This window comes from Plodia interpunctella, chromosome 11 (assembly GCF_027563975.2).
Source record: "Plodia interpunctella isolate USDA-ARS_2022_Savannah chromosome 11, ilPloInte3.2, whole genome shotgun sequence".
Lineage (NCBI taxonomy): Eukaryota > Metazoa > Arthropoda > Insecta > Lepidoptera > Pyralidae > Plodia > Plodia interpunctella.
In genome coordinates, this window is record NC_071304.1 from 4,372,306 (window position 1) to 4,391,171 (window position 18,866).

Consider the following 18,866-nt stretch of genomic DNA (forward strand, 5'->3'; position numbering starts at 1 on the left):
TTTTATTTATCTCCACGAATAAGTTTTCATAATATAGAAATAAAGATTAATATTATACCATTATAACAAATGAATCATATAAACCTACATTTTAAACAAGAACGTTGTAAACAATAATACTCACAACAGACAGACGAAACAATGTTAATTAGAAATAGGTTACATAAAACGTTCAGTACAACTTGACCTTCTCATGGCAAGAACAATTACCAATAAAAAAATCACACAAACTTTTACATACATTTTTGCAATCGGCCTAAATAGGTGGAAAATTCTCACAGCCTCGCATTCTATAGGCTTATCACGTGGCTTTTCTTGCTTGGTGGTGAAAGCTTTGCGGTTGAATGCAATTGGATAAATATTTATGTGAGGATTATGCAATACGATCAATAATAACTCCTTATCGGTCTCTTAGTTTGAACTGGCATTCAACAACAGTTTTTAAATATCAATAGCTTTAAATGACATAGCATCATTTAACTAATTTGATGACTATAGATAGTTCTCGCATATATAACGATAGTCATATATATGATAGATATAGCTTTCTTTGTCAGATATATTTTTTTTACTTACTAATTTAAATAATACCTATGATGACCGGTTAGTGAGATATGCTGGTCAATTGTGAATCTAATTCTCGGTTTCGTTAACATATTGATTGAACCAAGGCCTACTTGTATTGGCTCTTTATCAAACTTGACTGTTCGGCTCAACTTACATTACTTAAATTGCACAAAGAAGTATAATGTCAAAGGAGGATATTCTAGTACATACATGATACTCAAGGAACTGAGTTATAGCAAGAAATTTATTTACATATCGCGTTATATGCATGTATTCGAATTTATTACTATTTTCTCAATAACAGAAAATTTTCTTAGTAACAATAGTTTTCCTCTATCGTAGAGTATATAAAATAGAACGCAAAAGTAGGACTCCAAAGCGATCACGGTGTCAGTAGTGCTAACAGCAAAAATTGAGTTTTATCATCGAATACGCAATCGCAAAGTCGTCATCGCCGAATGTAACTGCTTGATAACCTACCACTTTCTCTGTGGCCGCAGCAAGCGCAGCCTCAGTCGGCAGACGCGCGATCACTCCCGCGGCGAACGGCGCGCGCCAGCGGCAAATGTCAAACTCAGTTTAAAAATCGAACGTTGAAAAAAGTTATTGTTGTTTTGTTATCTGTTTACAACGGTCAATATGGGAACTTGTGAAGCGTAAGTATTTTTTCTTTTTATTAAGTGCCGGTATTTTGTATTTTTAATTTTATGTAAGCCATTTTTAGACTATTTAAATGTCCTCGCGACTAAGACGAAACTGCAAATCCCTCTCGACTCTATCTAGGACAATGCCAGTCGAGGTTGCAAGTTCAACTCGTTTGAATATCAGTTTGGTGAACAATGTGTATTACATAAAAGTTTTGCGGTAATTTTTCCATTTAAATACACAAGACTTTCTTACGAAACTACGCTACGTACATAACTGAAGTAACTTTCGATCGGATTAATGAATGTCTTAATTTTTTTTTTGTTAATTTAATCAAGCTTTTACTGATTTGGTCACGAGCAAAACAGGCTCGACGACGATATCCAAATTAAATTAAGCCCAAAAGTTACTTCCTGATTGCCTTGTTATTAAACCAAATAACATATGTAATTTAATGTAACTTAGTTTCCTACTTGATAAACAACGATTTTTTTTTCTAAAAAAAGTAAACAAAAAATCTTGTATTCATTCGGACCTTTGTTTTAATATAGAAGTTGATATAAGATTGTGTAGAGATATTATTAATTTTCTTAAAGTTTTCGGTAGATAATAATATGAATTAAGACTAATTAACCAATTAGAAGGTTCAAGAAGCAGGAAGTAAATATGTAAGCTATCAAAATATGCCATATACAATAGTGATTACAAAACTGTTGGTTATATCACAGCCAGTATCCGGACGAAATAGCGATAGTAAAACCACATTTTGCGGTGAGTAGGGTTGTAAACCATTTGCATATTTTTTATTTTATTTGATAATGGAACTTTTTTGTTAAAGTTGATTCATGTGATATTTAAATATAGAGGAGGCACTGATGGACGTTGAGTATGCAAAATGTGAGGATCACATAATGTGGATCGTTTTATACTCAGAATAGCTTGCAGATTTTAAATCCGGATGTTACCAGCAGCTTTGTTGGTCCATTGTTTTAATATCAACCTTTATTTTTATTATTATTTAAATAGCCTAACTACAAGTATCTTTAATTTAAGAAACAATTGAAAATTGTTAAAAAGAACATCTATTAAAATAGTTTGAAAGCATTTATGCAATCCATTTACTTGAACATTCAAAGGGGTGGAGTAAACAAAAAGAGCTATAGGATACATACGGATTTATAATTTCTTCTGAGTTCAAGACGATCAACAGTATGCGGTCCTAACATTTTGAATACTCAATTCCCTCCGCCACCTGCTCTAATAGAGCTGATTGATTGAGAGTGTTTGTAAATAATACTTTACAGTAAGTAGTAGTAGGGCTGTCCCTAGCTTAACTTTTATGATAACTTCATGCGATCAGAATGTTTATTTTCAGTTCATATTATACTATTTAAATGTGGAGATGATCTGTGAAGTTTTGTAGTAGGCTGTTTATTGAGGTTAAAGAACTTTATTTTCCCAAAAAAAATTTACATTTCACTTACGGAGAATAAAAACTTAAATTACTATGTACATTTATTAGCAAATCAGTCTTAGGATACAAGACATTTTAAGCAATAGCTGTGAAATGATGTGCAAAATCGAGTACAATAAAATGTAATGCTATTATTTACTTATTTACACACTTTATATCATCTAATGACATTAATATAGATTATTTATCTTATTAATTAACTCATATAAATGTAATTGATCTTGAAACAAAACTTGATTCTAAACATTTATTTTTAAATTTGATGTTATCGTTATTGTCAGCCCTAAACATTATGAGGTTGAAGTTTAAAATAAATTCCAGCCTCAGTTTTGGCCAGTGTTTGACTGAGTCACAAATCTTATTGACACGTCCAAGGCGCTGCTAAACACTATATAAATATTATTACATAGGCAGAACTATGTCGAGGGCACACATTGTTGTTTTCAGTAAAACTTATGATGTCATTGAAGTCATACTCTTTAACTTATTGCTTATCAACTTTTATCAGTTTTAATATCAGGGGACCGCTTAAAAATAAATCTTAAAATGTTGACGATTAGGCAGCATTTTTACGACCTACCTGAGATGTCAACCCTATTTACGAATTTCTGTTAAAGAGCCTTTTCATATAGTTCTGTGTTTTGTCCTAATATTAATTGAATGTTTACTTTATCATTTATATCTATCAATATTGTTTCAATTGCCTCAAATAATAGATACGTTCTTTTTTAAAGAGTTTGTTTTTTATTATTAAACTAGTGTCAAATTTAATCAGTTTTTCTAAAGACATTTGATGTGTCTTTACGATGATCGGCATCTAGTGGCAAACTAATGCGGTCTTCCTTACAGTAATGACTCGTATTCCTTTGAATATAAATGATAGCAATACAATTCCATTAGAATTCCTTTGAAATCATCACATCATATTAAGAGGAAAACTATGTTCTCTATCGATATAATTATACCTTTAAAATGTAAACGTACACATTATTATGATTCATACGTGCATCATACATATTGATAAAAAGTTTGTTGGAATTTATGAAGCAGAAATTTGTACCGCTTTTTAAAATACCTACTTTAATACATTTTTTATCCTCAAAATTCATAATTTATGTCAAATTAGTAATCAATGTCCTGGCTCTACGATTATAATTTTTCAATCTTCAAATCTTCAGTATTAGACGCTCCTATCTTCTATGAACATTAGGGCAATATTTCCCTTTCTCTCATCCATATGGTATTGTGACATACACCAATTGTCAAAGATGTGGCGATATACATGTGTAAGTTAAAAGACTGTGTCATGGGCATAAAATATCAATACATTATAATGTTGATTGTATACATTTGGGTCCATGCCAGCAACATGCTGGGGACAACTCTGACATGATGATTAGTATGTGAAGTGACTTTTAGGTTGCTGTTGGCACAAGCAAAACGCGAGATATAGTGTCTACGACCTCCGTGGTGAAGGCCGTCTATCACGCCCGTCTGCTATCTGGAGGACCTGGAATCAATTCCCAACGTGGGCAAAGATTTTTACCTGTGATCACAAATATTTTCTGCGGTTCTGGACGTGTCGTGCCCTTTTCTGTGTTTGCGTCCATGGGACCCGCGATACCAGTTTAGTGCTTAATGTGGGCCGTTGAGTGTTGTCGGTATATTATTTATGGCTGAGGAAGCACGAACGCTCAGATAAGAGAGATTCTACAAATAAAGGGGGGATAGGACTTCAGTGTTGTCGTCGAGCCATCCAAACGTAATGTTGACGTAATGCGCGCCCTCCAAGAATGCAGGCCGCAATTGCCACATGGATCACGCATTGTCAATGCGTCTGTTCATTTGTTACGTAACAACGTTTCATTACGTACCGGGCCTCTAACCCAAGCAGGTTATTATGATAGAAAGCATAGCTCATGGGTGGGCCGAGATCAGATCTGCCCCTAAGAATATTATGAGTTATAGCGGTGACCTTATCTTTTCCGTAGGTATTTTTAATATGCGTAAAATGTTGACTATAAAAACTTCTGTATCACGCAAGACATGAAATCACATTTTTAATCCTAGTGAAGTTGACTATGATAAGAGTTGCGAAACTCGAAGCTCGCGTTTAGCAGTCTGGCGGCTTATCGGTGGAATTGAGATAAATAATGAAAGGTTGCAAACCGATAGGTTATCTTATTATTATTATTAGGCGATACTCTATTTAAATTTATAGTTGTTTCCCTTGATTGACTCTTACAATCTGCACTGGAATCATGGAAGACTAAAAATATCTACAGAATTTATAAAAACACGTTAAAGTTTAGTCCTTATCTGTACTTGCACAGTGTTTGGTAAAAGATGCATTAAAACCTAATATTATGATTTATGTTCATTGAATGAACTCCTTACCTATAAAGATTTTATTGCAATTAAGGTATAAATATATATTATTGCATAAGTGCACGTAAGTGAGTGTCGCGTCCCGACGCGTGATGCAACCGGGGACCCTGCTACTTTCCGACTCTTGCGCAACCTGCGTGTTTTCGTTTTCATCCAGCCAGATTCACTTTCGCACATACTCCAAAACATATTTCTTCTCTGCATACTATAGAACTTCTAGTACTCCTACTATTCTATGAAGGAAATCCTCTGATATGTATTAAAGCTGCGATGGGCAATCTGGTAGCACCAGAACTACAATAGTGACAAGTTTCTTGCACTATTGCAGAATCTCAATTACACTAGTAAGTCCACTATCTAGCTAAACGTGGTCTTTGTGTTTGTCTCTTGGTTCTGTTAACCATTTATGGGATTATTTTTATGTATACAGACATTTCTTTAGATACGTAAGACATGATACCTGTCTTATCTTTTCCTTGTTAATAATATAATTTCCTGTTTTAAGTTCCTTTTGGAGGTAATTATCGATTTAATCAGAAATTTTAGTATAAAAATACCCAGTCAAGTATTGATTTTTATTGAACTAGGTCAGTCATGTTACCTAATCCAAATATTCTAAAGAATTCGCCCATTCATGAGAAGCAGGATTTTATTGTTTAATACATCATGATATGCGTGCGAAGATAGCGTTATTTATAAGCATGTCCGTGTAATTATTTCCGGAAGATAATTATCTAACTTGAAGATCAATAGTATCTAGACATCTAGACAAATAGTGAAGATGATAATTTTATTCGCCCGTCAACTGTACTACTACAGTCAACTGATAGTCAAATTATTCCACGTGGTCTTGTTTACATTGTAATAGACGCGAAATTGCAATAGATTTGGTTAGGCTGGAGATCCGTCGCGTAAATAAAACTATGTTAATTTAGTTTCAATTTTGTTTGAACATATTTTTTTTGTCTCTATATCCTTCATTCTTATTTTAATAATTATTTTATACCTATTAGTAAAAATTGTGTACATTACTAACCAGTCGGATCTGTCGATGATATTGAAATAAAGACATAAATCATTGTTCTCCGTATTTGTTAAAAATTGCTTCCCAGATGCTTATACCTAATACAGTGCAATGCACAATCTTATTTGTAAAGGAATTTGATGACAAAAAATATAAATAAGAAACCGACAGAATTTATTTACTTTGTATTTGTACTGGAGTAATGTTTCAAATCTAAAATGGTATGAGATTTTTTAAATTTTGATTTTTGTTTTTTTGTCTTTATTGCTTTAAAGGGGTTTTGTCACCCAGTGATTGTATCAATTAATGTGAAGACATAGTTTGATAAAGCGTTTGGCATCGTCCTAAATTTTGATTATTACTTTAGTTTAAACAATATAATATTAAATTTATAAGGAAGTTTGGATGAGCATGGAATGTTGGTGATTAACCACATGCATTATTCAAATAAAATAAAAAACAACCTATCCTAACACTTGCCCTTATACATATAATTATGTATTGAAATATTACAGTCTAAATGTTCATGAACGCATATATTTTAATACGTTACGCTCGTTTTTCTGTGTATTATCTAAGTATAACTCGTTGCGGTAATAACGGAGTCTTGTGATTTTTCTTCCTTCCTCTAATATTGCACAATATAAACTGTACTTTATTGTTATATACAGCTGAGTACCTTTCGCCCATGCCTTCACTTACATGAATTTCGACTCCAAACTCGACAGACATTACTGGTAATGTCTTTACTTGAAGCCACCATTTCTTGCTTTATAATTCAAATTCAAAACTCTTTATTTAACTTAGGATGATATACATCACTTATTGACGACAAAAATTTACTTAAAACTTAAGTCTACCGCCGACTTCCAAAGCGCAGGTGAAGAAGAGCGGCGCAACAAACTTCACCGCAGCTTATTCCCCGAAGACAATGAAGCAATATAGTCTTGTATATTTATATGAATCAGTGATCTCCGGCTTTAAGGACTTTAACGAATTTTCTATTAGTATTAAAAAGGATTTAGCTTAGTGTCTTTGTCATAAATCATAATTCGTTGTCGCATGATTATCATAATATTTATCTAAGTCTAAAATAAAATCAAGATGAAAACACATGTTGTTTGCCTCTTATAATTAAACAACAGCATATTTATGATAATAGGTTACGAGATATCATGTGACTTTAATAATATCCTCAAGGTTAATATAGTAATCAAAGAGGCATTACAAACTATTAGCATAAAGGAATCTTTTTTTACTAGTAATTAAATACATAATTATATCGATTATGAAATAAAACGCCCACATGTCGTTGTTCCAATAACCGAGACAACATATAATGATACCTTTGTTAATGAGTTTATTTATATGGGGGACAAAAAATAGGTTTGATGTGCACCTCTACATTTTGTTTCTTTTTTTTGTTGTACTAAGAACGCGAAAAAAATCAAGTATTAACTACCTACTAAAGTCGTCATGTGAGGCTATAGTGGCTAACGAAATCTTTTTATTTTTATTAACAACTACATTTGTGTTCATCTTTAAAATAATCCGCGCTCACTTTTTCACTATTTTAAATAAAATATATTTAGGGCAAAATATTTATTTTTGTTCAAAATAATATCTCAACTATCTACCCATAATATAATGTAGATTGAGGTACCTATGGTATAACCAGATTGATTTATGTGCCAGTCAATAACAGCAATGTACATACTTACTTTCCTGTTCACTATATCTTGTACTTCTGTATATATAAACTGTTAAATAAGAAAAAAAATAAACATTTCTCGTTTAATATTTTATTATAAGCGATAATTTTTAATTTGTCAAATTCATCGTTTTGGCGAACTATGAAGCCATAGCACAAGAAAACAAGAAGAATATATGCAGTAACCAGTTGACAAACAAAGTGCATGCTATCCGGATGTAGCGTAACTTAACCGCATAACACACATGTGCCGTCGTGTGTACAGAGGTCACGACTACGCGTAGGAAGTAATTATAGGCCAATCAACTATCTTAAACTATCGACAAGGCAATTATAAACTACAAACAACTACTCTTAAATAAGAGTACTATAGTCAAATGACTATAGAACAATTTAAGCTGGTGTGATATTTTCCAAGCACTGTATATAAAATTATCAAAAGATATTTTTGATTTTAATTATAAAGGTGCCCTTTAATTCGAACGTCCGTCAGAGGCATATAGTAAATTATTTATTTGTTACCAAATTATTATGTTTTTCTATTGTTTGATTGGTTATGATTCTTTCACGTTAGCTGGATGGGTACATATATTTTTCAACAACAAAAAAGAACAAAAAAGACGAAAATTTTAGCTATATCCCAGGCAATAACCATATTACTACAATTATCACATGCAACCAACTAAAATACAAAAAGTAATTCTTAAAAGCTACTATTTTATTACTACAAACTTAAAGGCCACAATTAAATTAAACGTCTACGTTTAAATGTAAAATTTGATGAGAATCGTGATCGGCCTATCAAAATCTAAAGGAGTTATAGTTCAAGTGATAAAATTTTGTTGAATTCTTCCTTTATATCGCTTCGGCAAAGCTATAAAGTTTACGTCCAATCATTATGAAATTCTTATCTAATCAGAATTATTGGAGCATCAAATGAATTTGACTGTGGGAATTTTATATGTGACCTTAATGGATTTTTCCAATGTATTTAGTTTTTTCTCAGCTATTTACGTCCCACTGCTTTGAAAGCATTTTTTGTTATTTAGTTACATAATAGAAATTGATCATTGTACAACGTAGCAGTATAGACCGACAAAAATATCTAACTCGGTCAAATCTGTGATCAATATTAAACTGTTAAAAGTTGTTTTCTTATCAAATTCATGCGACAAAAGCAACTCCTTCACCGGACTAGCCTTCTCATTCAGTAAATGACGTGTTTACTTCTAAATCATAACTTTTCCGAACTTTTTCTTTTACACATTAGATAGGTTTAAAATAATATGGTAATTGTTATTTTAGTAAGTATATTCAGAATTCTCATTCATATTTAGAAATCTATTAAATATTTTTTGTGTATTTACATTATTCTGTTAGGTAATTTACGAACTATATACTTTTTAGATGCAAGTTTATCATTCGTTAGAACGTACCTTTCAATAATGTACTATCAGGTTGAGCAACCTGTCACCTCATCACGTGGTTCCTTCTAAAGCAATCGCGGGTTATGTAATTACTATTGACACTTCGATTACAAAGATTACCGTGTCTTCGGCTCTAATAGCCAGCGATGCGACCACTAATATGGGGACATTGTTGGCGTGAGAAAGTTTAGGCGTTCAGTTGTCTATTAAAACCTTTGTGAATAACTACTTTTTGTATTCCTTATAACCAATTACATATGTATCCTCTTGTTTATTTGATAAATCAAAAGTGTTTCTTTAGAGCATCATTTAGTGTGCTGTGGATACCTTACCGTAAATATTGTATTTATCAGTTATGAGGCATCTGATGGCTTTGATTCTTGAGTGATAATATAACAGCCTTCCCGAAAATGGTTTACGTCAGGCAGACAACAGGTCGTGACGCTGCATCTTCAAAATTTTATGGTTTAATTTCAAAAAAATTCCACGTGTCATAGCCGTGTATCGGAAACACTTTATTGTGATTTAATCAAAATGTTATTCATTTTAATCTAACAATCTCTAATCTAATCTCCATCATTGTAGAAGGTAGTTTTCTTTCTTCTAACCTTATTATGGTTTGGTACTGAGCGTCAGCATTGTTCTAAATTCTTCTCTCCGATTTTACTTGTATATATAAATAATAACTCTATCGAGTTAACATTTACGGCACCAAGTGTATCTATAGTTTTAGCCGTCGTCATCGATTTGTAAGCAATCAGACGGATCATCACAGCTTCCTTCACGGCTTCCTGTTAAGATGCGTGCACGTAACGACCACGATTGTACGATAACGACTTAATGGTGGTCATAAACTCATCTTTAATTCGACAGTAATCATAAAGTTTAATGACATCACGTACAGTCAACAGAAACTAAAATAATCCTACATGGACCTGCATAAGGCAGTACCAATGAATTTGCAGTATTTGGGTCAACGAGCTGCTGACTGTACCAGATCCTCTAGCTCAAGGTCTTATCTGAATGACCACTTAAATTTAACATTAAAGAGGCAGTACTTTTGTATTTAATTCGGTTGATAAGTTGATATCAAATATTCATAAAATTAACCTAATTGACATAATAAATAAATCTTAAACGCATCGTTATTTACGATCGTCAATGAAAATAAACAACAACAAGAACCAGATTCAGGTACAAAAATCCTGTTTTAAATATTGCGTTTGGATGAGTATTTTTTAATCAATTAAATCTGGTTATCTGCTTAATTATAAAGTACCAAATTACACATTAAATAAAAGAGAAAATGTCCCGCCATTCCACTTTGAACCCCCTTCTGACACATAAAGCTGCTTAGTCGAATCTTGTGACAAATGTCTTTGCATTTTCTCATGAAAACATAATTGGTAGTAATTATGAATAAGAAGATCTTAGTAAATCCCAGGATAAAACCTAGGTAAACCAATGGTATCTACGTGAGTGAGTATTATGGCATATATGGGATGTACTTGTCTTTAGGCCTTAAGATGACGCCGTATTGCCGTAGACACATGCCGGCGTATCACACATTAAAACGAGCCGGCGCAGCATTGTAAATGATTAGGTAACCGTGTTTCCCCTCAGTAAGTTTTGCAAGACTCGTTGCCACACCAAGAGTCAGGCTAATTGCCGTGAGGTGGAGGACTTTTATCCAATATTCACGCTGCTCGTTCGATGTCCAATGCAATTCGGTAGGGTTATATTGGAGTAAGCGGCGTAGCTACGTACTGTCGTATCAGTCGTGTCATTTCTACGGGACACCAATACTGCTTGCGTTGTTGGTGTTCTAAATGAAAGATAAGAGAAGCAGTGTAATTACAGGGTACTGTGGCAAAAGATCTAACTCGTCAGTGATTCGCAGGGCAATGAATCAGTGGCTCTTACAGTTGCTGGTGTCCTTCTATTCTACAAAAGAAAATTATTTTGACTTTAGCGTTAGTTTGAGGAACAATGTTTGCAACGCTCAACGATTTTCCATGAAACATAACTAGCATAGCCGGAAGATCGGCGGCTATGATCGTGCATATCATCTCGCTTTAGCTAAAAGGTAATTTAATTTTATAAATAATCGAACGCCTTTGTTGATTTTGTGAAAATCATTCCCACAATTCGAGGGGCACCCTACAGCGCTACGCCACTGGCTGCGGAGTATCACGTGAGAGGCTGCTCGATGCTAGGTGGCAATCGGCCGTGACCAATCCATGATTGTCTTGGGTTTCCGCAATTTGGACTATCGGTGTTTACCTATGGTTCTTAACACGAGTTATTGCTGTGTTATAGCTCTACTACACGATCGTCTTTTGTTTAGATATCTTAATGCATGTCGAATCGCAACCATGCAGCGATGATTAATATTTTATTATTATTTGTTTGTTTCGTGTGATGTTGATTAATCAATTTTACATACTTCATTTATTGATGAAGTAATTCTAGGGAATTAAATTATGACTTCTAGTAATTTAACTTCAATATAAAAAAATCCTCAAGGCATCTAGACTTCATCTTTGCTTACTGTTATGTAAGCAAAGATCCTAACTAATATTACAAATACGAAAATAAATTTATTCACTACTTTACACCTCATATACTCTAGTGCTAGTTAGGGGTCCGGAAAAATATCTAGGCCTTTTATCTAGGAAGAAGTAAAAGCCGGGTGAAGTCAAAGGAAAAACCAATTCTATAATAAAATTGGAGCTTACACGGTTCCCATTGCACCATCTCAACAACATTGCTTCTTCTCCACACATGATAATTATATATCATACACGGCCACTTCCCACGTCTTTACGGCCAGAATTTACATACATACATTATTGCATAGTTAACAAACGGGGGGTTCACGTGATGCCGGCTCTTGCCCAAGACCCGCATGTAAACGTAAACATGATTGTTACGTCACCGACGCAAGCGCACGCGGAAACGTTAACACGCGAAATCTTCTAATAAAATAATGTTATTATTAATTGCACTTTTTTTGGTTATTTGCACAATTTTTTTATAAATGTGAAAATCTTGTGTATATGCCTATAAATGTGATAAGTAATTGAATTTATTTTATCATTTTTTCTAAACATTTTTTACATGGTGGATAAATAACAAATATTGTTCATGAAACTCAAATATTTAATATCAAGATTTTTATTACAATTGGAACTTGATTAGATTAAATTGCTATTTACTATTTATATTTTTTGTACGTTAATTACTAATATAAAATGTAAATAAACTGATATATCATCAGTTTAAGGGATTGATTAAATCAACATGTTTATACTACACCATAAACGTTGTTGAAATACGTTTTTTTTTTTCGATTATTGTATCGAGCAGTGATTCATAGTTTTAGAATATATTGGTAGCTTCATATAAAAGACGAAATCGTACACAAAAATCTATTTCATATTTATTCTCCATTTAACAATTAAACAAGACAATGGATGAAGTGGAATCCGGTCTTATTATTATCCGGTGTCACATCCGAGAATGTGACTAGGAACACGTTCCGAAGTGAAAAAGATAAAATGGACAAAGGGGATTTTTTATCTATAGATGACACGTTGAGTCCACTTCATCATAACTCAAAATTATATAACCAAACTCGTCGACCAACCGTCGGTTGCTGGTGTTTTAAAAATCGCCCTGTACACTATCCAAAAGCGTTTATCATTCATCTACCTACATACATGATTACCTAATGTATTCATCATTGTTCACTATATATCTTATCGAAGACAAGCCTATTCTTGAAGATTATATTTGTCCCAAGACTATAGCTATCAACAGCGTCATCTTAACAAAGCCGATAGGTTGTAAATCGTTAATTTCCTAATTGTACACCTTTGTCTAAACTTTTTTGGTCACGATAAAAAATGTCTGCGAATGGATACAAAAAATATTAGAAATGTTACTTCCCAGTCCGCTCTTTGTATTTTGATTCTAAATAAAAAGTATACTACAATAACTATCGTATGTAATGACTAGTATCAAAATGTAAACTTATACAATACATGGAAAGACAAAGGTTCAAAAAATAACCATGTTGTACTTAGGTACATGACCGAATGAGAATCGTGACAATGTCATTTTTGACACAAGCCTTTATTGTCATCAGAGAGATCTTGTGCCATGTTAAGTATTGCTCATTACAATCATTGAAATAGAAACTATAAAATTTCAGGACCGTGATTATTAACCGCTGAGGAGTTCCCTAGTCGAGAGCTGATGCTGAGATCACAATCGTATCCTAACGAAAAGTGTATTCGAAATTTAATTTGCAAGAATTGACTTGTATTTCAGTGTGGGTACACTAACATACACAACAGGGCAAGTTAAATAAAAGCTTGTAATATATTATTATATATATATTAGGGTTAGTTGCACGCACCGTCAACTTTTATGTTTACTTTGACCTGCGCGCCGCTGACGTTTAGATAAAATGGCGTACTTTGCGTTTTTTTGCGCAGGTTAAAGTTAAAGTGCAACCCATTCTTAAAGTATAATATCACAAGAACATACACATTGTATAGTATATATCACAATACGTGCAGGATGTTGCTCGTCTCCACGCAAAGGTCGCCCGGTGTCCGGCTCGTGAGGTCACCGCGTTCCAATCAACTCCTTGTTCCGATTCACCAATTTTACAGCTTTTTGTCTAGCCGCAAAAATCTATTATGATTTTTGCAGTCAATGTCCTTATGGCACGATACGTCAAATACTCCTAATATCCTACTAATATTATAAATGCGAAAGTCTGTGAGGACGTATGCGTTTACGTTTGTTACACAAAAATTACTGGATGGATTGTTATGAAATTTGGTATACTGGTAGAATATGACCTGACATAACACATAGAGTACTTTTGTCCCAAAATTCCCATGGGAGCGAAGCCCCTGGGCGCAGGTAGTACTCGTATAAATTCGAAAGTGAAGAATTTTTTTTTTATGACTATTTAAATTTTATACAATTATCCTAATCTTTGTAAACCCTAGAGTTATATGTACTTTTGCCATCTTTTGTTAACCTGCTATGCACAATGAATTAATTAAATTTGTGAATAAGAATGTTTGTCAATCACGCAAAATTGAATAGAAGGATTTCGATGATATTTGGTACACTATTAGAATACTTTTAACCAGGCGTAGGTCTTGGCCCACCTCTAATATGTAATATGTGTGTTATCAGGAATGTCACACGACAATCAAGCCCTGAGTATATTTCATACAGCATTGATTAAATTTTATTTTGCAAACCATTTATAAGCTCTCGCAAAACAGGTTTATATTTGACCTTGTAGAGTAATTAAATTTACGTGGACTTTGGTACTCCCTAATAGTATGTCATTTATTAACAAATATGTATCATAAATCTGCGGTACGGTAATAAATTTAAAATTGATAAATATAGTGATATTTTTTTTTATAAACCCAAGCTTGGGTCTTGGCCATCACTGGATCTTCTTTTTTATATTAATTACTTATTTAAAAATTTAGAAAAGTAGTGAAAAAGTGAATACATAGAAATCTATTATCTTCATTTTAAATTAGATTATAAAATTAGACTGATAAAAATTACGCGCAACACAGGGATTCTTTTTTCATCTCGTTAGTTTCTAGTCACCATAACTTCAGCTGAAAATCTGCGCTACATACCTGTCCTAGCTGAGGTACAAATATGATCTCTATAGAATATCAAACCTCTATAGGTTTGATATTGTCACATTAGGAAATACGTAACATATATCTATATCTATATATATGTTACGTATTTACGAATTAACCTGTGTTATGTGTACGTGTAGTCTTTACGTTGATCTGAACGAAAGAAAAACATAGAATGTGCCAGATTCTCTTCCCCCTCAGGTTGTAAAAGTCAATCAGAGGAAAGGGCTATAAACAAGAGATTTTTCACATAGGCGCTGGGCTAGCAACATGTCAGTACTCTTGGCTCTATAAGGGTCTACCCCGCAAGGCATAAGGATGTGATACTGTATCTATATTGCCGGCAAAAGTTCATCACGTTTTATGTTGACTGTACATCAACAACACATGAAGCTACACTAGATAATTCATTGCTAACCCGCTATTACCGCGGCATAAAGATCCATAATACATAGGTACATAACTTGACATGCTGTTGACAGTACAGCGCTCCCCCACAGTGAGGAGAGGACACCCCGGGCTCGATTACAGAAATACCGGGTACTACACAGTTTTAGGCCGCAGTCCGTACAATGAAGTCTTGTGTGTCGTGTCACGTCTTACGTGCTACCAGTAGGCTGTTGCTTAATTTCGCGTCATGACCTTGTCCAACATAGCCATGCTATGATATCCATTTAAACGTACGAACTTGCGGTCACGTATTGTTGGCGAATGTCGAATACCATGCGCTTTCGCTCTGATAATGTCAATTGACCGTTTCCCGATTGACATTGAAGTTACTTTTGATAATGTTGAAAAGTTTCTCGGTATTCAGGGAAACATACTTAGAAGGAGTCGCTACTTTTGCGCTTCAATTTTGATAAGAGAATTAGGTACATATCAAATAAAATAAATTTTGTTCCCCGGGTCATACTATGTAGGTACAATGTGTAAGTTTTGACAAAAAATATTTTTCGTTAATAAACGTAATTTATTACATTTATTATATAGTTTTTAATTACAGAACGCAATTCTGTTTTTGATATATTGTTTCAATTTCTCACTTTAAACGCGTGATATGTTATCGCAATAAAATCGATACTTTAATGTGAATTATGTTCAATATAACAATATATTACGATCAATCTGTACAATTTAAGAGACCACAGAGCTTTATGAAGCGTGAAAGTGGCTACTTTGACATTTTGAGCGAGTTCGCGCAGCTGGCAATCTTACCGGTTTTACTACGAGTTTTAACTATTACGTTAGTTACTACATATTTGCTTTAAAAAATACATTAGAACTTCTAACGTAATCTATTTTAAATAGCACTAAAAATAAATAGTACGAAAGATTCTAAAATTCAAGTTTGTCTTGAATCGATCTAATCACTATAATGCTTTTATCATCATTGTCACTTGCATCCATTTGAATCAATCCATTTGAATTCACCACGACCATGAATACTTATGTTAGTATTTTTTTATCAAATATAAATTGTATCTACTTAGCACTGCACTGCATGGCACTTTAAAATGTACACAAAACCAGTTTAGTGAGTTAGACGTCATTTGGTTGGAGTACTTACCTTTACTTCCTACTATTGTTCTCATTGCTAATTAGTGAATGGCAAAATTATTATCGTTGAAGCATAGTACAATTAATTAACGCTTCAAAAGGTCAAAGTTTGTGTGAAGCAATAATTTAGCTTTTCAATCAGTGATCAACTTTTTATACAACGTCAATGACATGAACTGTGAAAGTGTTCCGTCATTTCCTTCAGTAAGTGTCATTAGATTTCCGATAAAAATGAAAGCAATGTGTGGTTCACTCGTGGTTTGGTGACAAGATCAGCAAGAAACAACTTTAGTTAATCTAATATTTTAGCAAACCGGCGGCAGCAAGCCTTTGCGCAGTTTTATAAATAACTTTGTACAAATGAATTCCATATTAATTATCTAAACCTGTCAAGATATTACCTGATGGCATACAAAATTTTCTATCACGTCTGTCGCTTTGTAGCTATAGCTTTTTCCGGGATTGACATGAAGAAAAGAATTACAAGCATCGAGACATAAATTTTTATTTTAAACAAACTTATACTTCCTGAACTGTCACTTGTTCTGTAACTTGGTGATCAATCTTTTTATTATTACATTGAATGTATCTGAGCATTATCTCAATGGTAGATATAATTAATACGGCTAAGCCTCATTAGGTTTTATCGTATATCTATGTAAGTTTTGATGTATGAGACGGTGTACGGCATTCTTCATTGAATGATGAGTTGTTTTGTCCCATGCAATGTGGCAAGCTCAACTTATGTCTGTGTGTAATCAATAGTCAATGACTTAATTTATTATTAGAACTGTTATTTGTAGACTGTTTTATCTTATGTTTGGATGCTGACTTAAAAGAATGGCGGTGTATAAAAGTATCTACTTAGTAAACACTTGCTACTACCATCTTACTGTATCTTAACTAGGTAATTGACTCACCTTATTATCCACACGATCAATAATACGTTGTGCTACATAACTGTATATAACATACTATTTCTATTTGGCATCAGTTCAATGCATCAGAAACCTTTTATATCTACTAAATATTTATTCTAAACAAGATCAGAAGGATTTTTATTCCTGTCCACCATAATTACGGTATGTAAAATTATTTAAAATTCTAAAATAATCTGACGACCCATGATACCTACACCAAAAAAAAAACAATCGTTGAAAAATACTGGCCATGCATAAGTAAAGCAAATAAATAATATTCGGCTTAATAAAAAGGAAGAACATAAAAACGGGTTGCTATACCTACCTTTGAATTTGACTATGTCAGTTGTTCGAAAAAGTTTAAGAACCTTTGAAGGTTATACAAGTTTAAACATTCTATGCAAAATGCATTTTATATTCGATATAATTATGACATTAATGTATATTTTCCTTTGTTCCAGGTTAAGGTGGAGTCTACTGCTTACAACGGCCGTATTAACATTACAGACGTTCGCACAGAAAAACAAATCAGATGTCACTCAAGCAGTCCCTAGTGACCTTAGAAGGGTCGTTAGTGAGGCTTTAGCATTAGAAAGAAAATACCTACAGGGTGCTCGAGATATGTAAGTATTTTTTTTAACGTTCGTACCTCCATAGGAAAATTCGGAATTCTAGTAGAACATACACGAATCTTACTTTTTATCTGCATAGGTAAACAGTTTCCGTTTTTTAGTAAAATATTAACGCAGCTATACAAATAAGTACTTATTGTTAATGCAAATCAAAATGTATCTATGTCAATAAAAATACTATTAGTCTAAGCATATACAGCTGTACAAAAAATATTGTTGATAAAAATCCAATTTCGTATATAAATAAGGATATCTACATAAACGAAGTAGGTACCTATACAAATATAAACTTACACGGCAAAAACAAATCTTACTTAGTACTTATTGTTAAAGAAAATTAATTAATGGCTTTGTCTAAACATTCTTTTTCAGCAGTGACATTGTTTCTCAATTAAACGCTTCTATAATTAAATAATTATCTACCTACTAATAAATAATTCAAAATTTAAACAACCAGCCAAGTGCGAGTTGGGTTCGCACATGATCGCGCTTAAACGGCCACGTGGTCTGTCCGATCTCCTTTTTCTTAGGAACGCGCGGAGGAAATTAGCAGACCAAATTCCGGAATAAAATTGACCCTATATACTTCAAACTATACATACGTCTTTAACTCGAAGTCAAAGTGTCAACTTGTTGAGATATTATCCATTAATATATATTCTCGTTTCTAACCGGATTCCAGGCAGCTTGGATGTCGATAAATTACTTGGGAATGTTATTACTACCTACCACGCACTAAATTATATGTGCTAAAATTTGTCTGTCAATCACTCTTTCACAGCTAAATCGCTGGGCTGGTTATGATGAAATTTGAAATAAATATAG

General features: G+C 33.2%; 1 protein-coding gene across 1 annotated transcript in view; it reads left to right on the top strand.

The window, feature by feature from the left end:
• Positions 1-981: 981 nt before the first annotated feature.
• LOC128673530 (uncharacterized protein) overlaps positions 982-18,866 on the top strand; it is a 38,943-nt gene continuing 21,058 nt past the window's right edge. The window contains exons 1-2 of the mRNA XM_053751445.2: positions 982-1,223; positions 17,871-18,032. Of these exons, the coding sequence (XP_053607420.1) occupies positions 1,207-1,223; positions 17,871-18,032 (179 nt within the window). The 5' untranslated portion in view covers positions 982-1,206. The remainder of the gene's footprint in view (positions 1,224-17,870; positions 18,033-18,866) is intronic.